General features: G+C 47.4%; 1 protein-coding gene across 3 annotated transcripts in view; it reads left to right on the forward strand.

The window, feature by feature from the left end:
• The window catches only part of ARHGAP36 (Rho GTPase activating protein 36), a 32,267-nt gene extending 11,131 nt beyond the window's left edge, over positions 1–21,136 (forward strand). Inside the window, exons 2-13 of one of the 3 annotated variants that reach the window (XM_004379622.1) lie at positions 1,402–1,406; positions 12,752–13,137; positions 14,341–14,406; positions 14,902–15,134; positions 15,411–15,603; positions 15,835–15,890; positions 16,136–16,286; positions 16,734–16,882; positions 17,051–17,227; positions 17,538–17,635; positions 17,771–17,877; positions 19,877–21,134. In XM_004379622.1, coding sequence (XP_004379679.1) covers positions 12,891–13,137; positions 14,341–14,406; positions 14,902–15,134; positions 15,411–15,603; positions 15,835–15,890; positions 16,136–16,286; positions 16,734–16,882; positions 17,051–17,227; positions 17,538–17,635; positions 17,771–17,877; positions 19,877–20,034 — 1,635 coding nt within the window. In that variant the 5' untranslated portion in view covers positions 1,402–1,406; positions 12,752–12,890 and the 3' untranslated portion in view covers positions 20,035–21,134. Of the gene's footprint in view, positions 1–1,401; positions 1,407–9,911; positions 10,071–12,751; positions 13,138–14,340; positions 14,407–14,901; positions 15,135–15,410; positions 15,604–15,834; positions 15,891–16,135; positions 16,287–16,733; positions 16,883–17,050; positions 17,228–17,537; positions 17,636–17,770; positions 17,878–19,876 lie in introns of those variants that run through there. The other 2 variants (XM_004379624.1, XM_004379623.2) reach the window with 2 other exon arrangements.
• Positions 21,137–23,702: the final 2,566 nt, after the last annotated feature.

Here is a 23,702-nt window from a genome sequence, read left to right on the forward strand (position 1 = left end):
CCTATAGGTTTTCTAAGGCTGTAATCTTTACGGAAGCCGACTGCAACGTAGTTCTCCCACAGAGAGGCTGGCGGGTTCAAACCGCAGTGGCTTTAACCATTGCGCCACCAGGGCTCGGGACAGATAGTAGGGCACTCTAAATGTTTCTCTCTCTCGCTTATACCACCACATCCAACAGGGATTTCTACAGCCTAGCCCCACCCCGACCGCTCTTGGACAGTCCGCGAGACCCTCCACAGAACAGCGGCCTTGGCCTCGAGCACCGGGCGGCAGGGGGCGGTAGAGTCGCGGAAAGTGCTTTGCACTTCAGGCGTCGTAGCCTCCGCGCTGTTGCGCCCCTGGGGGAAACTGGAGTCTGAGGTGCCCGCCCCCCGCTCCCCCCCCCCACCAACGTAGTGGGCTACAGGGGCCACTCCAGAATGCTCCGCAGCCAGACGTGCATCTGGCTTCGGTCGTCCACTGTCTTTCCGCGGAGATAGACAGCTAGGGAGCCGGGTGGGGGGAGAGGGTGAAGATGGAAGGCAAGGTGGGGGAGGGGGATCGCGCTCCGGTGGCGCAATGTGTGAAATACTGCGGAAAGTGCAGTGGAAAATGCATGGGCTTCAAAGCCAATGTAGGGTCGAAACCCAGCTTTTCCACCGCTCAGCTTGCCCACTTTGGCAAGTCACTGGCTTAGGTAGGGGTGCAATTGTGAGGTTTAAAGGAGGTCATATATGTAAAGTTCGTATTCCCTGTTAAATTCCCTTCCATTCCCTGCCCTCTCTCCTGTCCTCATCGAAGATACACAGATTTGGGAATTGGGAAAGGGGAAATCAGAGGCTGGGAGGGGGATCTGGCCACCAGCTGATGCTCCCAAGCCAGGACAGAAAGGCAAATGATGGACAGGGATTGGGTTAACATTCAATTCCTTAAGCAATGTGCTATGTTTAAGGGAATTCCCTGTGCCACTGGCCACAAGAAATTCCAGTCACAGCCCTGATCCTAGGGGCTTTGGTGAGACCCTTCTCTCCATCACTTTCACTCTCACAGGTACTTCCTAACTCACTCTTGTGCATTCTTTCCCCCTTCTCCAAGCTGCCACTTTAATTTTTTTTAACAGGTAATGAGTGCTCTTTGGGTGCCAGGGATGTCTGCTCTTACTTTATGTCCCACCAGTGTCTAGCACAGTGTTAAGCACACACAAACATACGTGCTGCCAAGAGATACCCTGTGTGAAATCCCTCGGAAACACTGAAACTCGTGGGTACCTGAAGAGTTATCATATGGAACCTAGAGGGAGGACTCCAGTAGTGGCACTCCAGGCCCTGTTGGGGTGGCAGTGGCTTTGGATGGGGGCTATTCTATTCCCCCTCAGAGCCCTCCAGCTCAAAGCCTGCCTGGAAGGGCGCTGTCTCACTGCAGCAGAAGTCTCTGCAGTCAATTAAGAAGAAAGCCTCTTTCCTGGAGGGCAGAGGCCCTGGCCAGCTAACAAGTGAGTCACTCCCTCGGAGTTGGGCAGCAGAGGTGGCGCTAAAGTGGCAATGAATTAGGTCAAGATGGCATGAGGAGATTACCTGAGAGATGATGAGAAGGGGGATGAGGCAGGAGCCTGTTCCTCTGAGGCTGGGGCTAAGTGGTAGAGTGGTTATAGTCATAAAGTCAGCTCCTAAACCCTCCTCCCCACTTCCAGCCCCACCAAGTCCCCAAAGACAGCTCAGGCAAGGCTTCATAGAGGAGGAAGTGGGCTAGTGTGAGGCCTGAGTTCTAATCTTGACTCTGCCACTTACTATGACCTTGGGCAAGCTCTTTTCCCTCTCTGGGCTTCAGTAACAAGGGGACACATCAATAGGGTATGGTGCTGATTCAACGTGATAATGTGCAAAGATTAAAACAAAGTGTGATGCCAACTTGAATGGAGGCAGCTAAGAAGGAGAGCTGAGTCCAGAGGCAGATGGCCTGGGTCCCTTCCTGTCTGGCTGTTGACGGCAGGCTGTAGCCTCTCCTCTGCCCAACCCCAGAAGGCAGTTAAGTGGGCAAGGGGGCTCTGTGCCAGGCCTTGTGCTAAGGACTTTACCTATGTTATTTCACACAATCCTCCCCAAGTGCTATGGGGTAAGCATTCATCTCCCTATTCTACAGTTTAGAAAACTGAGGCTGGGTGATATTCAGTGGTCTACCTTCTCTCATGTGGTCTTTGTGTATTTGTTACCAAGGCAATCACTGTAATCCAAGCCAACAACCTGCCAGTCCTCTACTGAAATTGGCTCCCTGTGCACTTGGCTTGAAATCATATCTCCCAGCGCCCCCAACAACAATCTCCAGGTTAGTGGTTGCTTCTCTGTCAAGGTAGTTGGCTACCTGGGTGAATTTCTCCTTTCATCTCCTGTGACAATACTCCCTCCCCTACCCAACTAAAATCTTTCCTTGGCATATTAGTCTAAAAGCCCACATTAAAAAGCAAGCATCACCAGGGAGATGGACCCCAATATCAGTGTCTCATCACAAGGGAGGGGACTGCCTGCAGGATGCTGCAGTGAGGAAGGGGAGCAGAGCTGCCAGGGCCAGAAGGAGGGGCTGCAGAAAATCCTAACGTGCCAGAGAGGATGGAGAGAGGATGCCAAGGATGAATTGGACCAGGCTCCAACTGCTGCTCCCTCCCTTCTCCCCCTCTCCTGATCTGGTGTTCTGGAATGTATAAAGGGGCAGCACCCAGCCTATTTCCAACAGGAGGAGAGGCAGAGATCCTCTCCTTCAATGGAAGGAAAAAACTGACCCTCCTATGTTGGGTAAGATTTATTCCATTCCTGAAGGAGGGAGGCGGGGGGGGGGGTGCAGGAAGAGGATAAGAGAGCATCTTGGTGGTGGTGGTGGTGAGGTGGTACTTCTGAAAGCAGAGTGAACTGACAATGCTACCTCAAGAGCCTACCTCAGTGCTGCCTCCAGAAGCTCATTTTTCTCTTTCTCTTTGCTAGGGGATCAGAGAAACTTGCCACTGGGCTTCTGGATCTCATTTCCAATCCAAACCCCTAAGAGCCACATCCCTGAGCCTTTGGGAATAAGTCCATGTCTTCCTGGGCTGCCACAGTATCTGCGTATGCGTGGAGCCAGCAGCTGGTATATCCCACACTCTACACTCTACCCCCTCCATCCCTTCTCTCCTTTGCCTAGACTCCAGCTAGCTTCCCTCTGCTTCCCTCTCGCCAGGCTCATTCCACCGTTTCTTACATTCTTGACTCTCTTTCTTCTCCATTCCTGTCTCTCTGTCAACAGCACTCTCCCTTTGTCCATTTACTTGGTCCAGGAGAGGAGAAAATTCAATTTGGAGGGAGTGTAATTATGTATTTAAAACCCCCCTCCACTTAAGATCTTGGTTTATAACCCCATATTGTCCTTGTCATATCAGATGAGAATATTTGGCCCTGGTAAATAATATATATGTTTTTCTGATTATATGGTGATTTCGTGGTCTGCACATTAGAAGAGGGCATTTCTGGAAGAGGTTTTAGAAGATAAGATGGTTTGGGCAGGTGTGGTTAGCCTTCTGACTTCCTCGGGTGCCCAACGTATGCCAAGAAGGCAGAAAAAGAAAGATGCAGACTATAGTAGTGGACTTGGGGATACTGAGACCATTCTGATTCACGTAGGTGGTGGCCTTTCTGAAGTCAACTTCTGTTTGCTCTTGCTGCTCAATGAACTTTGAACAAAATGACCTTTTTGTCTACGAGTTTAGAAGAGCAGAGGACCTGGACGAGAACAGGAAACTAGGAGAAGGAACAATGAGACAAGGAGTGGAGTGGGGAGGAGGCTTGTTCTATGTGCAGTCTTTGTGTGCACAGGGCCAACAATGGATGTTCCTTGCCCTCCAATGCCACACACACACACACACACACACACACAAACACACACACGTCAGGGCAGAAGGGAAGCAATGTGGTGTAGAAAAACAGTATCCTAAACTGGGATCCAGGAATTCTGGGTCTTCCTCTTGGCTCTGCTGCTAATTAGCTCTGTGTCTCTGGATAAGTTTCTTGGCCATCTGAACCTCTGCTTCTACTTTTTCTTCACGTGCAATGTCCCCCTCCCCAGGGAATGGAAAGATTCAGAGCACCCAGAGAGAAGCACCTCTTGGACTGAATCTTGAAGAAGAGATGAGTTTTGAATAAGGGGAGGGAGGGGAAGAGCAAATTATGGGGTACAATGAGAAACAGTGGGAGTAGCCCAGGGAATTCAGCTAACAGGTATGCATGCGCAAGGCGCTGAGCTGACTGCAGTGTGGAAAATTGCTGTGAATCAGTCCCTTCACCGCGGAGGGCTGTAGAGAGAGTGGGGGAGTCTGAGCGGCAGAGCCCAACGCTTGCAGCGTCCGTAGCTCGTCCCAGGACGGGCCACAGCCGAGCCACTGGACTGAGGAGCAGGTGACCCAGCTACTTGTTCCCTGGCCGGACCAGGAGAATCGCCAAGAGGTAATGCTGGGGTAGGGCTCCAGGGGCCCAAGTGCGACCCACTGGGGGCCAAGAGAGGGAGGTGGGGGTACTCCAAGAGGAGAGCCTGACGTGAGGGAGGGTGCGGAGGCCTGACAGCGCTGAGCAAGTTGCCTAGGCTTTCTCATTTCATGGCTCCAACCTAGAGCGACAAGAAAGATGTGGTTTCTCGATTTCTTCGCGGGGACCAGCAGCAGAGACTGGTTTTTGCGCCCTCGGGCTTTGTTGAACTTTCCAGGTTCTGCGCTCTCTCAAGTCACCTAGGAACAGCGCGCGCGCGAAGCGCAACTCTGCGCGAAGGCCGCGCTCTGCCGCACAGGGGCCTCCAGAGGCCAAGGCCACCGTGGCGAGGCCTGAGGGGCCAAGGGCGCAGCCTCCGCAGGCCCTCCTCCCTCCACCTCCCCCCCCCACCCCCCACCCCGCGCCTGGCTCTGGGCCAGGGGCATGCAGCTGGGAGGGACGTCCGGTAGAGAGGGCACGGAAGACCCTGTTCAGACCTGGCACTCTGGCGCAGCTGGGCCAGCGGAGGGCGGGGGGCGGGGGGGCGCGCGCTCTCCAGATGTGGACCCAGACAGCGCGGCCCTGTGCCCAGAAGTTGGCCAAGTCCCGTAGAAAAATCAAGGACTCTGCGGATGTGCGAGTTGTGTCTCGACACTGCTCTTAGATAAACATGATAATAATAAATTACGCCGGTTGTGTGCTTGTGTTTGGGGCTTGGAGACTCTCACCAACTTGCCCAAGGCCACCCAGCTGCTTAGTAACTGAGCAGGCCTCCTGACTTCTGGTCGAGGGCTTTTTTCACGTCGTCATAGCCAAGACAGTGGTGCATTTTGGAGTGGGATAGATAGGGAGTTCGACAGATTAATTTTTTTAAAAATATGGTTACTTTAATGTAGTTTTAAAATACCTTTTCTATCATGAAAACTACAAGGAGAAATGTCTTCACAATCCCAGTTCTCTGTGACAGTCATTTAGAATGATTTTGAAAAAGAAAACTGGCACAAAAAAAAAAAAAAAAGAATACTGTTGGGGAAGATATAAATCGAAGAGAAGGGAGCAAAGAGAGAGGAGAGAAAGCTCTCAGCACACATTCTGAGAACTTTATTCTGGAGGTTTTCTTGACATGGTCTCTGTTCAAAAGGTTTGGAGGAGAGTGTCCCTACTGGTCTTCTCTCTCTCGGCCATTCTGCAGAAACCCTAGCTGCGACCTGGAGGGGCAAAGGATGTGATAGGTGTGTGCATGTACGTCTGTGAGAGGGCATGTGTGTGTGTATGTGTGTGTGTGTGTCTGAAAAGGACTGTGTCTCAAAGAGAGAAGCTTGGTGGTGGTAGTGGTGGTGGTGGTGGGGGGAGTTGAGAAGATGGGAAAAATGAATCAGAGGTTACTGAGTGCGTAGTAAAAACCTACAGCTGAGTAAGGGTCTTCTCAATGGGGCCTTGGGAAACGGTGAATTCTTAATATTCCTTAAAGGAACAAAGGAGAGAAAGATATTTAAATGAGCTCAGGAAAGGATAATATTAGACCTATGGGCCTTCTTTGATAGTCCTTCACACCCTTGACGTTTATGTAACCTCCAACTAGGCTACAAATTCCCAAGGGCAGGAACTGGGATTTTCCACTCCAGATACCCCCCTCCCCCCAACACCTTCCCTCTGCCATTAGCATGGATGGCTTGCACACTATGCTAAGGAAGGCAAAGGCATGGGCTAAATACCTTTTGTGGGCCAGTTAACTTTTGTCTACATTTGACAGCCTAGACTAATCCCCCCATCCCCTTCAGGTAGCTGCCTTGCATCTCTGATCTGGAAAGACCCAGTGAAGAAACAATTCATGTCATGGCCTCTGACAGAGTACTTCCTGTTGACAGTGGCTGAGTCCTCATTTTCACCGTCAAAAGATGGTGCAGGGGCGTTCTTCAGTGGGGGCACTATCTGCCTCATTCCAGATGGGAGCACTTCTGCTCAGTCTTCCCCTCACATTTGACTCTCAGATATTTTGGGGAAATTTCCTTATCTTGGAACAGCAATTTACCCTTTGGAGGATGCTTTCATTCCATCTGTCTTTTATTTAATCTTCACAGCCACACCTAATAGGTATCATGATTCTTATTTTGTAATGCGAGGAAACTGAGGCTCAGAGAGGTGAGATCATTTGCTCCAAGTCACATAGTTGGTTAGTGTGGGAACTTACATGTGGTGAGGCTGGGATTTGAACCCAAGTTCCAGTTCACATCTCAGGAGCATTATAGGATAGCACACTGTCAGGTTGGGGATGGAGTGGGGTGAGAGATGGTGGTGGAAGGAAATACAGGGCTTTTGGTGCCCTCCTCTTCTTCCCACTCCTCTTCTCTACCTTGTATCACAGTCTTTTTCAAAGCCACATATATATATATTCGTATTTCCCAAGGAATGACACAGGATAACGTGTATAAATAAGACCTCACAAACCCAGCCACATCCTTAGGAAAGAAGGTAGTTTTGACTTGGATCTTCCCAGTGACAGACAGCAGATATTGGTGATTCATACCAAGAAATAGCATGGTTTGGTAGCAAGGGCAAGGCCTGGCCTGGAGAGAGGTCAGGACACGTGTGTTCCAACTCATATTCCTCCTTGGCATTTGTGTGCAACCTCAGGTAAGTCACATGTTATTCACAGCCTTAGTTTGTTGTTATCTGTAAAACTGGGAAAAATAATCCCCACCTACCTCCTTCCCAGGGGTTGTTGTGAGAATAAAATGGCATGATTCATTTATTCATGAATCATGAATAGCTGTTTTAATTACAAGACCTTAATGTTCTCTCAGAACCCTGAGATTTTATAATCCTGTGATTCACCCAACAAACACTTATTGAATACCTACTGTGTGCTAGGGACTGGAGATAATGGGCATGAAAAGCTTTTGAGAAAGTAAAAAGTACAAGACAAATTAGGCATTTAAAAATATTCTACCTCTTATTAACGGGACAACTTACTTTTTATTTTTCCACTGCAAGTTAATAGAAGCAGTAAGCAAGAGGGGGAAAAAGATATACAATGACATAGCTATATGATGCCAGCACTATTATGCACCATGACACATCCTGCAGGTAATAGCGAGAATATCTGTATCTTGTTTTATTTGATGTCACATCACCTTGTTTACACTATCCTTTGGGATGTTTACAGAATAAAGATTGCTTTTCACCCTCCTGAGCTTGAGTTGTTTCTCTAGTCAATAAAATTTAAAAAGGGCATCCCATGATCTATGGAATGACGACTGTACTTGTTTTACAAAGAGGTTGTAATTTGTGGTGGCAGCCTGCCTTCCAATCTGACCTATCCTGGCTTATCAAATCTGGCTTTGATTATATGTGTATTCTTTTTATTTCATTATTTAGCCATGCAGAATTTTGCAGCTGTTAAGACCAAAGGTGAATGGGGCAGTGGAAAGAGCTTGGGACTGAGGAGAACTGGGTTCTTGTCTAGGCTATGCTGTCATATTACTGTTTGACCTTGGGAAAACCCCTGTCCCTCTCTGAGCCTCAGTTTTCCAAACTGTAAAATGGTGGTTTTGGACTAGATTATGTATTAGATAGATACCTTCTATCTCTGAACCATCCTAATATTCTAAGCAGTTTAAATATTCTTTTTTTGGAAGACAGGGCTTTTCTCAATGTATTTTCTCAATGTATTTTAGCAGTACAACTACCAGTTTATGAGCTTCTGCTATGGCATGATGGGCTGACTCCATGTATTGACGAACATCATCTCCAAGTTTAATTATCTTGGGCCATCACCACCACATAGGATAAAATGAGTCCTGTTCACCGCGTCTGTAGCCTTTGCTGAAATGGAGGTTATGGGATATCAACTTAAAGGCTAACTCGTTAACGCTCAGGAATGAAGGAGATAATGTGCCAGCAGACCAAATTGGTGCCCAAATGTTTTCATCTATCTAGAGACTCATATCTCTTTCCCATGTTGTGATATATTAATGGGGATATCTTTATCCGTTGTCACTGCCTGTGGACATTTGAATAACATACCGATTGCAATACCTTCTGGGCACCCAGCCTCGTCCACTATCAATTTCTCAAACTCTGAAGAGCTCTTAGAAGCTTGGAGCAAAATTCTGATGGGGCCATAAAGTGCCCAATTTATAAGGATTCAAACCACGGCATTGGTGCAGTCCCTGCTTTTTTCTTGTAGGTGTTTACTAGTGAGCACCGTACCATTCTAACTATTTGATTGGGGGCAATGGAGTAAATTAGCCCTCCAAATTGTGAAGGCTGTGGATTTATGCCTGCTGAAAGCATTTCAATGTCGAAGCGAGTGACCTTTCTGACGTTAATTTGTTTCTCCATCTGTGCCGTAACTTTCAGGAGGACGTGAGGAACAGGCTTGATGACACCAAAGTGTGTTTCCCCGTTTTGTATTGCTGGAGACTTGATCTATCTAGGTGTCCCTCCTCCCTTTATTAAAAGTCTCTCTCCCTGTATTAGCTGATATCCTAACCTCTTTACTAATTCAAAGAAAGTAATAGTTTCTTTTGCTAGTGACAACGTAAAATTGGATAGTTTGAAAGAGACATATAGGCATTTTACTAATTTGAAAAATCAACCTATGTAGTTAGTGTTTCTAAATTTTATAAGGCAATTTTTTATACTTTACCCTGACTAAATTGGAGATTGAAGAAAAAAGATCTGTTCCAAATAGTCCTCCAAGATCCCCTTACCTGTTTTAATTTTATTCAAATTTAGTAGAGATTGAGCAGCAGAGTAGGTTCTTAGATGCATTGATACAAAGTCTAATTTTATGTAATTACGTTTGAAGCTTGATGTTTTCTGGTACACTCGGGCCCTCTGCAAAGAACCTTCAATATAGTTAAAAAACCAATGTTAAATATCACACGTATGTTATTTAATGTAACTCTCACACAACTGCTGAAATGGGTACTGTGTTATTTCCCCATTTTATAGAGGAGAGCTCTGAGGCTCAGAGAGTTCAGCTGACTTTCCTAAGGTCACACAGCTTAAAAATTGTAAAGTTTGCCTTCAAACTTAGTTCTATCTGGCTATAACGCCAGTGCCCACTACAGACATTTTTCTGAGGATACTGCTTTTGCAAATGTCTTGAATTCCAGGTGGAAACTTAGCTGGCTTCCTTTCATCTTCCTTCTTTATTATCTTTTTGATCTCAAGGTCACTTCAGGCCATTGCCATGGCATGCTGAAGGGGGAGGCAGAAGACACTTTGGAGCAAGAGAGGTCTCTTGGCACCTCGTTCTCTGCAGGGGGCCTCTTTTGTGTTCAGCTTGGAAAATCAGGCCTAAGGACAAGTATTCAAATCTCTAGAACTTGCTATGTGCCTCTCTCACAGTGCCAAAGCCTGCCAACCTGCCCTCCCTTCTCACCCCTCCCAGATAGTTCTTGTCTGGGCACACTGGCCTTCCTAATTTTGCTTCTGTCTTGAATCCTACTGGTGCCTTAAAGGAGTTGAAGGCAAGCAAGACAGTGCCAATTTTGCTGGCAGAGCTGCAGCGGATGACTGCTCTTAAGTTTAGCCCTGTATCTTTGAGCAGGAGGCAATGACAAATGGTTTATTCCAAGGCCTTTGATTTCCTTCGGAATTGTAAGCATCTAGGCTGACTCATCTCTCAGAGGCTTTTCTCTCTTTCTCTCTCTCTCTCTTTTTTTTTTTTTTTTGCTTATTTTTATGTTTTTTTTTTGGAGGGAGGGATTGATTTTCATCCTGGGATTTGTTTGGGTGAAAAGAACCAGCTCTGTTCCTTGGATGACCAGATCTGTTAAGCCTCACCAAGAAGAAAGAGCTGAAACTCCAAGACATGTACACAAATAAATGTCTGAACTGGGGCAAGGGGCGAGGGGGAGAAAAATCAAGCCAGAGCTAGGCAGCGTGTGTCAGGATGAGACTCTTGACTCATAGTTTCTGGACCTGCCATCACAAATGGGGGATTGCTAGAGGCTTAGTCTGGGGCTATGGTTAGGTGCTTTGCATGTGCCATTGGCTAAAATGGTCAGTTTGTGGTTGCAGTTCGATGGTTGGGCCCAGGGGATGGTGCTTTGCAGTTGAAGGAGCTTTACAACCCTCTGCTATGGATTTTTCCCTTAGCTCAGTTCAATAGCCATAGAAAGACCCCCCCCCCATTCTTTCTCATACTGCAGATCTTTCTCATACTCAGATCTCTGGCAAGCATTTCTGACATGTGTGACTTTAGCCATTAGGAAAGTGGGCAAAAGAGAATTTTGGAGACAAAATTTAAAGGTGGTTTGTGTGTGTGTGTGTGTGTTGTTGTTGTTGTTTTTGGACATAGGATAGCTCATTCACTTAAATTATTGAAAAATAAACCCATACTTGCCTTCTCTCTGTCAAAGTTACATTACCTGAACTTTGAAATTTAAACTCCCAAATGATATATAGACAATCATTGTAAAACTCCATGGGAAAGGGCAGCTCAGAAAAGTGGCCACATGGCCACTTTCCTTCTTGTGAAAAGGTTTATGTCCCAAATTATCTTCTTTGTCAGGAACCTGCATCCATACAGCCACCCAAACCATAAATCTGGAAGCCATCCGAAATTCCTTCCTTTCCATTCGAATTAAAATTTTCCCTAAGTCCCATCAATTCTACCTATAAAATCCAGCCCTAGCCCCAGCCCCAGAGACACTGACTTGTGGTCAGCATCTCTTGCCTTTTGGCGAATTTACCTACTTGAGGCCTTCTACCCAAACCAGGCATTTCACCCCTCTCTGATTTTTCCAAGCTGCAACTCTGACTCTACCACTCTCGGCCTAAAACCCTGCAGTAGTTCCCCCATTGCCTTCAGGATAAAGTTCAACTCCTTAACATGGCTTACAGGGCCATTGGTGATCTCATCCCTGCCTATCCAGATTTATCTCCTTCCATACCCTCTAGACAGCTTCAAGAATATGACAACCTCTCTCCCATCTCCCTGCCTTTGCACAAATTGTTCTCTCTCTCTCTGGATGCTCCCCCCACTGCCCCCCCACCCCCCTGGTCTCCAGGCAGACTTAGATGTTTCCTCCTCTCTGCTCTCACAGTACTTTGTTTATATTCCTCCTCTCTGCTCTCACAGTACTTTGTTTATATCTTGGCTGGTTGACTTATCACAAGGTTCTGTAAATTGTTGCTAACCTGTGTATCTCCTTCACTGCACTGTTAAATCCTTTATGAAAGAACTAAGTATTATCTTGTTCATCTTTGAATCTCTAGTGCCTGGTGCAAAGTGGGCAATTAATTCAGGTTTCTTTTTTAAATGAATGATTAAATGAAAAAACAAATGAATAATAGAGGTGAGAATGTGTAGGAGAGGATGCTGTCTGGGGTCCAGGGAGATGCCCCCTGGGGGATCCTGTGCAGCATGGGTGCAGTATGAGATCATGGGCATCATGGAGAAGGGACATATAAAGCAGGTTTTCCAGTACGCAAAGACAAACTCTACTATGATCCCCGATCTTTTATAGAGATTCTCACTAGAAATGGCCTGGAAATGATGTTTGTTTTGGTACAAATTAATTTTTTTTCATGAAAAAGTAATATAATTAAGTTGTACAATTTTTGGTAAATAGAGAAAAGGCAAAGGCAAACAAAATCCCACCACTTAATACAGACACTGTTGGTATTGGGATGCCTTTCGTGCAGTCTTTTATTTTTATGCATGTTTTTCTTCACATAGTTGTAATCATAATTAATGCAATCTCATATTCAATATTTGTTGTTAAAAACATCTTTGTAAACATTAATGATTGCATAATTTTTTCATACTGTGACCATTCCGTAATTTATATAACTTGTCTCATTTTTGGACCACTTTTTTTCCCTTATTATTATTACTGTTATGGATCCTGTGCATATGGTTTTTCCTGTCTGTAGGAAGATTTCATTAGGATAGATTCCTAGAAGGGAAATTACTGGGTCAAAGGGCCTAGGAATGGCTTTTGGCTCCAGACCCATGTGTCCAGTTTGCTTTCTGGAAGAGTTGCACAAATTTACAGTGCCTCTAACCTAGACGAAAGTGCCCATCTCACCCAGCCTGACCAGCACCAGGTATTATTATTAAAAACTAAAAATAAACTCCATCACTGTTCTAATTACCTGATGGGAAACACTACCTTATTGCTGTCTCAATGTGCATTTTTTATTGTGGGGTTGGTTGATTTTCTATCTTTTTCTTTCTTCTTCTTTTTCTGATTATGTTTTCTCTTCTGTGGACTGTCTGTTCAGGGCTGAATATTTTTTTTTTCAAAGTTGGATTTTTTTTTTTTAAGTAGGCAACCAGAGGCAGCTCTGCTTAAGGGTGAAGCCGCCTCCCAGTTTTCCCTCCCCCTTCTACCCTGCCCCCACATAGTTCTCTTCACTAGGTCCAGTGACAATTGGATGATGCAGCCTTGATAATCATCCGATTCCAGAATGGGTGGCTGCATTCCTTTTCTGAAGGCAGCAAGGACACGGTGCCCCAGAATCATGCCCCCTTTGCTGTTGTTGTCCGCCTTCATTTTTTTAGTGAGCGTCCTGGGAGGAGCCCACAACCCGGACCGCAGGACGAAGATGATATCTATACACAGCCTCTCCGAGCTGGAGCGTCTGAAGCTGCAAGAGACTGCTTACCACGAACTCGTGGCCAGACATTTCCTCTCTGAATTCAATCCTGATAGAGGTGAGCTATACCCCGGAGTGTGGCGTCCTTGCCTTTGGGCGAGTGGACCCCCGGGCGGGACAGGACGGGCTGGGGGTCCAGGAGGGTGGGAGGGGTTCGCGCCTGGTCCGGGACCGGGTGCGTTCTCCTGACACCAGGGGAACCCAGCAAGCGGGAGTTGAAGGCTTTTGGTAGAACTGTGGAAGAGGTAAAGATTAGCTGACTTGGGTCGAAGCCTGGGGGCTTGAGGGGCAGTAAGACAGACAGGAGGATATCAGGGACAGACAGGTGGATAGAGGACAGGTGAAGAGACAGACGCACCAGGTGCGGTTCGAGAATAAGGCAGAGGCGAGAACGAGGCGCAGAGGGACATTCGGAGAGAGAACTGGTAAAGACAGAGACAGTGCAGTCGAGAGACGGAGCGTAAAGGGAGATAGCGAGATAGTAAGAGAGACACGCGCCAAGCCCAGCCGGGAGCCTGAGGGCGGTGCGGGCGCAGCCAGCTGTGCGCTGTCAGCGCTGCCGACTTCAGCTGGCTGCGGGGGACGCAGGACAGAGCAGGGTTCGAGCGTGCCAGGGGTTCTCAGGGCTACGCGCGGACTCAGCCGCCGAGCCGGGGTGGGGGTGGGGGTCGCACGGACTGAGGGGCGCCCTGCAGGAATGGAAAGTGCAGGGGGCGGTGGGTTCGTTTGGCGCGCGCGGCGAGCGCAGCCTGCACAGAGCAAAGCCGAGGACTAGAAGACCCCACCGGCGCGGGGCGCGGGACAGCCAGGTGCCTCTACTTCTGCTGCAGCGCGAGGAGGCAACAGCACCCCAGGTGCTAGCGCGCCCGCAGCAACTATCACTTGGAGACCCCTACCAGCGGTGGCGCCACAGGCAGAGGCCCTCTCCTCGCCTGTTGCACCGTCCGGGCGCCTCAGAGCACCCGAATTTATGTTTTAAGGATTGTGTTGAGCGACTCCGGTGCTGAGCAAGATGCAGCTGTGCGCTCGCAGTGCCTCAGATGGTTTGGTTTGGCTGAATTCTTGGAGTCTCTTGTGCGATACATGGGATCGGTCTCATTGTCAGATGGTGAAACTGAGTCTGAGACAAAGTAAAACACTTTCCCTGGGCTGGACGGAGCTGTTTGCCCACCTGCAGATGAATGCATTACTATATGTTTTAGTCACTTATCAGGTCCAATTTGTGTGAGTGTGCGTGTCTTTTCTTTTTCTCTTCCCATAGCTCTACCAGTTGACCGTCCAAACACCTTGGAGAAGTGGTTTCTGATTCTGAGAGGACAACAGAGGGGTGAGAGGCTCTCATACTTTCATTAGTAGAGACACTGAGTGCTGCACCCCTCTTGTATTGCGCCCCTGGCTACTGGGGACTGGGCGGTGCCCACTGACCCTGTTGGCGCTCCCCCTCCCCCGAGAAACCCCGTAGGGGATAATTTCAGGAAATGGCGCACTAGCTGTAGGCGCTCGGGGCGGTCCCTTCAGACCCGTCCTTAAGCCTTCCCGGTGGACCCACCCCAGACAGACCATACCCTAAAGACATCACCCTCATTGCTACAAGGTGGTCACCTTCTGGCAGGACTTAAGGCAGGAACCTTGAGCCCCTTCGGGGTAGTTGAGCCGAACGGAGTCCTTTTGCCATCCTACTCAGGGTCTTTTTGGCTTACGCCTCAGGGAGGGGCGCTGCGTGTCTGGAGGGGTGGGGTTGGTGCTGGCGTGGTACAGCCCCCGCTGTTCCTCCTGACTTAAGCGCTGCGGGGCTTAGACGTTTATCGTTCTTTCTCTCCAGTTGTCTCACTCAAGACCTTTGGCATTCGTCTGGAAGAGGCGCTAGTGAATGAGCTTACCCGCCGCAAGCATCTGGAACTGAGAACCGCGATGCAGATTGAAGAATCCACTGGTCAGGCTGCGCGCCGTCGCGGAAATGTGGTGCAAAGGATGTTTGGCCGCATCAGGCGCTTTTTCAGTCGCAGGCGTGATGAACCCTCCTTGCCCCCGGAGTTCACTCGCCGTGGACGTCGAGTGAGTGAAACACCCCAGGTTTTAGGCAGGGACCCTTCCTGAGGGAGAGTTACCTGCATCGGTGTTGGGCAGGAAGGTTAAGGCCTGTGGCCTTGGGGGTAGGGGGAGCTGAACTGAACAGAACAGAACAGGGTGGGAGGGGTGGGATTGGCTTGCCATGGAGCGAGAGAAGGTCTCCTGTTCTGAATGTCACACAGTCCTTCTCCCCTGAAAGAGCCCAGGAAGGTCCCAGGAGACCCCCACCCCCAGTTTAAGAAAGTCTGGGTTTTTCCACAGGGTGCAGTATCTGTGGACAGCCTGGCTGAGCTGGAGGATGGGGCCCTGCTGCTGCAGACCCTGCAGCTTTCCAAGATTTCCTTTCCAATTGGCCAGCGACTTCTGGGATCCAAAAGGAAGATGAGCCTCAATCCGATTGCTAAACAAATCCCCCAGGTTGTGGAGGCTTGCTGCAGCTTCATTGAGAAATATGGTAAGGTGGCCTGAAAATGTTGGATCAAGGAAGGAGGCAATTAAAGGGGAAAGGGGTTTCTAGAAACAAGGAGAGAAACGAGGCTGTGGGATGAAGGACTTGGAGAACATTCCCCATGCCTCTAGCTGGGGCTGTGATGCAGAGGAGGAGGGAAGGGGAGGGGAGGAGAAAGGAAATGCCAGGGGTGAAGGGGTCCAGAGATTCTTACCATCCCTTGGCCTTTTCTTTCAGGCTTAAGCACAGTGGGGATTTTCACCCTTGAATTCTCTGCTGCAAGAGTTCGTCAGGTAAATTGGCTATATTTATCCCCCCCCCCCCGCCTTGGGTGAAAAATACCAAGAGGAGGTAGGGGCTCCCCCATAGAGCTGAGGGGAGAGTAGAGAGAGCCTAGTGGGTGGAACAAGGTCTTCTCTCTAGCCCTCCAGGAGCATCATGTTGTAGGCTACCTCAGCTGAAGCCTGAGACTAGTTGAAGAATAGACAGGAAGGAGCCTGTGGTGAGCAGGGCAGATGTCTTCTCTTCCTTTTTCTAGCTTCGTGAAGAATTTGATCAAGGTCTGGATGTAGTGCTGGATGACACTCAGAATGTTCATGATGTGGCTGCACTCCTCAAGGAGTTTTTCCGTGACATGAAGGACTCTCTGCTGCCAGATGATCTGTACATGTCCTTCCTCTTGACAGCAAGTGAGTCTTCTACCCTCCCCTGTTGGCAAGGAAAAATATGTTGAGGGCCTAGGGACAGAGCTCAGGCTGCAGCATGCCAAGGAACTAAAGCAAAATGAACATCAGAAGAGAAAGAAAACCCTCTCCAAGTGACTTTCCTTATATCTCTTAGTATTCCATTATAGGTTTATTGGTTTGCTGCTTAGAATTTTCTCTAGAGTTTCTTGAAACTGTTCCTTCTCAAGGCAAGAAGAACCCAGATTCTGTAGCGGAGGGTCTACCTTTGATGGGACTACTTCTTCCTTTCAGGGACCCTGAGCCCAAATGCTTTGGGAATGAGCAAAGGCAAGATGCCTGAGTACTCTCTCTATAGCCTACAGCAATTTTCAAGCAGAATTCCATCTTTCTCAATAACAGCCTGCTACAAAGGCTAGCCTCCTGAACCTGCCCTTGTTTTCCTTCCTCCAGCTCTGAAGCCCCAGGATCAGCTTTCTGCTCTGCAGTTGCTGGTCTACCTAATGCCACCATGCCACAGCGATACCCTGGAGCGTCTGCTGAAGGCCCTGCATAAAATTACTGAGAACTGCGAGGACTCCATTGGCATTGATGGACAGTTGGTAAAAAGTTCTGGGAAGAGGTAGTGAGGGCTCTGTGCAGTAGTGGGTGTGCCTGGGAGTATATAAGAAAGACAGAGGGAGAGTGAGAGAAAGACAAAATCGAGATATCTATTTGTACAACTTCCAGTACTACCTCAGGTCAGTTACTTTCTGCTTTCCTTTGCCTAGGTTCCAGGCAATCGTATGACTTCCACCAATTTGGCATTGGTGTTTGGATCTGCCCTCCTAAAGAAGGGAAGGTTTGCCAAGAGGGAGTCCAGGAAAACAAGGCTGGGGATTGACCACTATGTTGCTTCTGTCAATGTGGTCCGTTCCATGATTGATAACTGGGATGTCCTCTTCCAGGTAGGTGGAAATTTTGGACCCATTTATTAACTGCTCCTTCTGCTGTTAACAGGGCAGGGGAGTGCTGTACATGCATCCCTGACAGTAGCCAAAGCATGAAGCCACAAAATATCCCAGTCTAAAAATTGCTCTTTCATTAGCCGATCATGGTGCCTTCAGTCCTTCTAGGGAGGGCAGCCTTGTTTGAACATTAGCATAGAGATTGCCGAGCACTCAGGAGGCCATAGCAAATCCTGGGTAACTGATAGAGAAGAGTATAAATGAAAAGATGTGGTGTAATAAAGGCTAACATTGATGGTTTTACCCTCAGGTGCCTCCTCATATCCAGAGGCAGGTTGCTAAGCGAGTGTGGAAATCCAGTCCTGAAGCCCTTGATTTTATCAGACGCAGGAATTTGAGGAGGATCCAGTGAGTGTTTCTGGATTTGTTTATGTTTAGCTTGTAGAAAACTCTCCTGTAGGGGGCTGCAAACCCCAGACCATCTTTAGTAAGTTACGGCAAATGCACCAACTTACTTGGTTTTTCACATTCTTTTCCATTCAGGAGTGCACGCATAAAGATGGAAGAGGATGCTTTACTTTCTGATCCAGTGGAAAGCTCTGCTGAAGCCCAGGCTGCTGTCCTTGCTCAGAGCAAGCCCTTTGATGAAGGTCAGTTCCCTGCTGGAGGTCAGGCCCTTGCTGGAGGTCAGGCCCTTGCTGAAGGTCAGGCCCTTCCTGAAGGCCAGGTCCTTGCTGAAGATGAGCCCCTTGAGGAAGATGAGTTCTCTGAGGAAGATGTATCAGTCAATGAAGCGCTAGTATTTGGATATCTCAATCAAGGAGTAGTCTTTGGGGAAATCCAAGGTCTCGAGATCCCTAATGATCTTGAGATTCAAGGCCCACATTTAGAAGACATACCAGAGCTCAATGAAGAAGAAGATGATGATGATACCCTGAATTTTGATCATCTGCCTCCCCTTGAAGATATCCTAGAACCTGATGATGAAATTCCAGAACTCATTGAGATCCCAGACTTTGAAGAAATACCATATTTTGATATGGTCCCAGACCCTGAAGGAGCTCCAGATGCGGAGGAAATCCTCAACCCTGGAGAAAACCCAAACCACGACATTGAAGAAGGGCCAGATTTTGAAGACTACAAAAATCTTGACCTTGCAGAAGTTCCCTATCTTGATGTAATCCCAAACAATGAAGAATCCTCCAATACTGATGAAATCCCAGACAATGAAGAAGCCCCAGACACTGATGAAATTCCAAACCCAGATTCTGAAGAAGACCCCAATCTTGAAGAGGTCCCAGCAGTTGATGAAGTCCCAAATGATGAACCCTCAAATGCTGAAGAAATCCCAGACCATGAAAATGCCCCAGAGGTCAATGGGATTTCAGACTCTGAAGACCTTGATTTTGAGGAAGTTCCAGCTCTTCATGTGGTTCCAAGCCTTGAAGAAGCCCCTGGTAATCACCAAATCCCAAACCATGAAGAATCCCCAGAGGTTAATGGAGTCTCAGACTCTGATGAAGATCCCAATCTTGAAGAGGTCCCTGGTCTTGATGGAGTTCCAAATGATGACGAAGTCTCAGATGCTGAAGAAATCCCAGATCATGAAGAAGCTCCAGAGGTGAATGGAATTGCAGGCTCTGAAGAAGACCCCAACCCTGAAGAGGTCCCAGCTCTCCATCTGGTCTCAGGCTCTGAAGATGTCCCTGATTTTGATGAAATTCAGGACCATGAAGAATCCTCAGATGACAGTGAAATCTCAAACAATGAAGAAGCCTCAGATGTTGAAGACATTCCAGGCCATGAAGAAGCCTCTGATGCCAGTGGAATCCAAGACTCTGAAGAAAACCCCAATCTTGAAGAAGATTCAGTTGCTGAGGTAGTCCCAGAGTCCGAGGATGCCTCAATTCTCAACGAAATTCCAGATCCTCAGAAGGACTGCACCAACAATTTTGAAGACGACCAAGTTCCTGCTATGGCCCCAGAGCCTGATGATGTCTCCATTCTCAATACAATTCCAGACCCTCAGAAAGACCTGGCTGTCAACCTTGAAGAAGTTATGAAAGTGGAAGCAGTTCCAATGCCTGAAGATCTCGACCCTAAAGAAGTTCAGAATCCAAAGGCAATCCAGTTCCACAAAGAAGATATAGATGTTGCATTTCCTATAGATACCACTCTCTTTAAAAACAAATCTCAGCCTGACCACATCATAGACTACAAGTCCTCCCCAGAGTCATTGAAGAGTGACACCTGCTTTCTCCCTTTCATGCAGTCCTGTAAGCTTCCGGCTCCAGCTTTGTTACTCCTTTGCTTAATAAAATTAGTCAGGTTAGTTATAGGGTGGTGGTGGTTGTTAGGAGGCCACCCTCTTCCCCTCCTCCCTGGTGGAATTGTCTGTTTGCTCTGAGCCTGGGGTATCTGTCTCTCTCTCTGTTCCCTAACCCAGTCCTCCCCACTAGCTTCCACAGTGGGCCTAGGTTTAGAGATCTTTGCAGTTTTTTCACATGCCAGCTGGGGATAATCATTCCTGCCTCTACCTTCTTGCTTCATACTGTATTTGAAGCCCAAAATTGTGTCTTAGTTCCTTGGGTGCTGTGCAAAGTATGAAGTCTAGAAACATAAGGAGTTAACATTGTTACTATTTTCCAGGTTCCTCTGAGGAGCCAGATGTGCCTCCCGGCACTGCCCGTTCCCATGACGATGAGGAAGGAGCGGGTAACCCTCCCATTCCGGAGCAAGACCGCCCATTGCTCCGTGTGCCCCGGGAGAAGGAGGCTAAAACTGGCATCGGCTACTTCTTTCCTTAGATGTTTTTCCTTCTATAAGGTGCCGGACAGGGGAAAAGGGCGGGGGTAGACCTGGGATGTCACAGGAAACATTAAGGAGAGTCTTGAAGGTAAAGATCTGAGGGTGAGAAGGAGTTCCAGCCTGATGCTCGGGTCAGGTTGGGAATTCCAAACACACTGTCAGCCCCTTCACTGGGGATGCTTGGTCCCTTCAGCTGGTAAAAGCAGAGATGTTTCTGTGTCATGCCCAGGCTCCCTGGTGCTACCTTGCCTTTCCCTTTGAACCCTGATCCTGGCTTTCCCACACTGCAGTCCAATCTTTAATTGATGTGACATTTGTGGTAAACACCTGTCCCAGAGAAGCTCACAAATCTCGAGGTGCTTTCCCTCCCCCAAAGGGAATCGCATGTTTTTCCTGACTTTCCTACCCTCCTCCCGAGAGGTTAGTTGGAAAGGCCCTCAAGAGGCGTGTTAGAACGTTAGGTCAGCCCATCGACAGCTGACAAACAATTAATACTAAACCATGTCACACCAACTCATGCCGTGTCCCCGCGGCAAAGGCACCATCTCAAGATATTTTTTTTTTTCCAAACTATTTAGACCGACGGCTCGTCAAACAGCCGCTCCCAAAGTTCTGTGCAGTTTTGCTCAGGTCAGGTCAACAGGGAAGCTCAAGTGTAAGTCTCACTAGCTTTTCTGAGGTCAAAAGTTAGAGGAAAAATGTGCGTTTATTAACCTGGGTCTGTTTTAAAGACAGCTGGTGTTTACACCCCGTTGTCAGCAAAACAGCTAGTTAGGTACAGACATATAGTTCCAAGTAGTCAAAATCACCTGATTACAAATGTTCTTATCTATTGTCTCTGTAGTTCCTCTCTGCAGGGTGGTACAAAGTTGCGGACATCCTGTGGTAACACACAGATATGGGTTATGTATGACATCCAGAATTACAGCTGATATTGATGGGTAACAAATGCTAAGGTCCATAGAATGAAGACTGGTTTGTACTGAGGGTTAGAAATTGATCATACAACGGGTAACAACCTCAGAGCTCGACGATTTGTGATTGTTAAAACTTCTCTGGCATTTAATCATTAATAAACATCTGTATTGTGACAGCAGCATATTCATGGCTCACCGTGTGCTTTATTTTGTTTAATTTTGGGAGTGAGTTAGGAAGCTCTGAATGGAGAGCTGAAGGGTAAAAGGAGGTGGAAGATGGGAATAAGGGGGTGATATGGAATAAAGAAAAGGGGATAACATGGGCTAAAGGGGAGGGGATGACATGAAATAAAGGGGAGAGGGTGACATGGAATAAAGGGGAGTGGTGACATGGAATAAAGGGAGGTGAAGTTGATAAAGGGAGGTGATGACATGGAATAAAAGGGAGGGGTGACATGGAATAAAGGGAGGGTGAAGTTGATTAAGGGACATGATGATATGGAATAAAGGGGAGATGGTGACATGAAATAAAGGAAAGGGTGACAAGGAATAAAAGGAAGTAAAATGGAATAAAGGAGAGGTGTTGTAATTGAATAAAGGGGATGGAAAGGTTGAAGTAGAATAAAGAGTTAAGGAAGGAGGAAGGAGAAATAGGGAAGAGGAATGAAAGAGAAGGGGGAGGGCCTTCAGTGGAGAAGGAATGAAGGTAAAGGGGGAGACCACTAAGTATTCGTCAACTGAGAATTTTCTCCTGAATTGGTGAAAAATGAAAACCTAAAACATCTGGAGATACGATTTCCAAGGGTAAGAGGCGGAAGAAAGTGCTGCTGTTTGACGGGACCGTCAACCTTCTTGATATACTTGGAAATTTCTCATGTCAGGGACAGAGACCAAGAAAGTGGAATGGAGTGTACTATTTATTTTTGCACAATCTGCTTTAGGATATTTCCTTGCATAGAGCCTTACAGACAGCAGAAATGTAACATTGGGTCTCTCCTATAATAATTTTATTATAATGATAATTAAAATTATATTATTCCTAAGTTTCTGGCACTGTGTTAAAAGCTTTACATGCATCATATTATTTAATCTCCACAACAACCCCCTGAGATACATGCTATTCTCATCCTCATTTTATTTTGGAGGAAAGTGAGATACAGAAAGGATAAGTAACTTGCCCAAATTACACACCTGGTTAGTAAAAAAGCAGCCACTAGATCATACTGACCCGTTCAGCCTGGAATTCTGCCTCTGACAGAAAGATGCATTGTGATTATTTGTAGTCATTTTCTTGGATTGGGATTTGTACTTTCAATAAACAAGCTTCAGGTTCCCTTCTTGTAGGTCCTTTCTCTCCAGATAGGATGAGCTGTTAGAAATAACTGTGGTATCTCAGGCATGCCCTAGCAGTTGTGTCTGGGGCTCATAGATATTAGAGCCAGAAGAAAGCTTAGACCTCATTCATTCCAAGCCTCTGGTTATATGAATGAGCTTCCTAAAGTCAGAGATCTGGGGGTAAGATTCAGACAGTCCTTCTGTAAGGTACTTTACAGGGTTAAAATAGTAAAATATGTTCCCAGGGAGATTTTACCTGTGCTTTTCCCACTCAGCACACACAAAAAACCCAAATAAACCAGACAACAAACAGGAAAGTCGATTGTTTCAAAACATTCCCTTCACCTCCTGGCCTTCCCTCAAACCCGGTTTCTCCTGAGATTATTGCTTCCCCTACATTGCTCCCCAGTGCTGACTACTAACCAGGGGCTGGGGCTGAGTGTGGTCAGCAGATATAGGCATTATCCTCTATTATCCTCTCTCTTCCCCATTCTGAGGAGTGACACTCTGGCTTCCTCAATACCCCAGGTCTTGCCTGCATCGTAAAGGACCTCAACAATATCCACATGGAAGACCCATCCCACACACCCTGGCCTCAAACTTTCCTCACCTTCAGCTTCTTACCACCTCAACCCTCCCTCCCCTGCCCATCAGCTTGACATCACTGTGTATGGCTTCACCTCTAAAAGATTCAACTCTGATATCCCATTGTGACCAAAATCTAGCAATGGCTCATGTCATTTGTTCTTTGGCCTCATTGAGAATCCCAGTGCCTCAAGCCCTTCCTTTTCTCTTTACTTCCTTCCTTATCCAGACGGGATCTTGGGGCACATTGATTTAGCACTGACTGCATTTTCATCCTTGCCCTCCAGATACCATGTCTGCATTATTTCACCTCAGCTTTGGGTCCCTCCAAACACCTGATTTCTCCAATCCCATAGTGCACACTGTGGTAAAAAGGATCAGCAATCAAAACTGGTGCCTCTAACGGTTAGAGTTTCTGACTTCACCTGGGCCCTCAGACCACTCAGCCATCCTTTCACATGCCCTAGGTCATCTCTTTCTCCCTTTCTCCCCCCATCTATTTCCCAAGTTTCTTCATCACTCCCCTCAAGTAACAGCCTCCATCACTGCACTCTCTCTCCACCCTCCAACAATTACTTTGACTAGAGGAAATTGAAGCCAACTTCAGCTGCTCATCTCCACACCTCCAAATGTCTCTTTGGCTTCATTAGATCTCACTTCATACTTGTTCAGGCTTCGAAGACTCCTCTCATCTCCCCTAGAACCTTGCGTACACTATTATCTGTTGTCTTCCCTGAATCTTTACTCCTCCCTCCCTACTAGTTCCCTTACATCAGATTATTCACATGATCAAGTGTCTCTCATCTTTAGAAATATTTTCTTGATCCTTT

This window comes from Trichechus manatus, unplaced genomic scaffold, assembly GCF_000243295.1.
Source record: "Trichechus manatus latirostris isolate Lorelei unplaced genomic scaffold, TriManLat1.0 scaffold00066, whole genome shotgun sequence".
In the NCBI taxonomy this organism is placed as follows: Eukaryota; Metazoa; Chordata; class Mammalia; order Sirenia; family Trichechidae; genus Trichechus; species Trichechus manatus.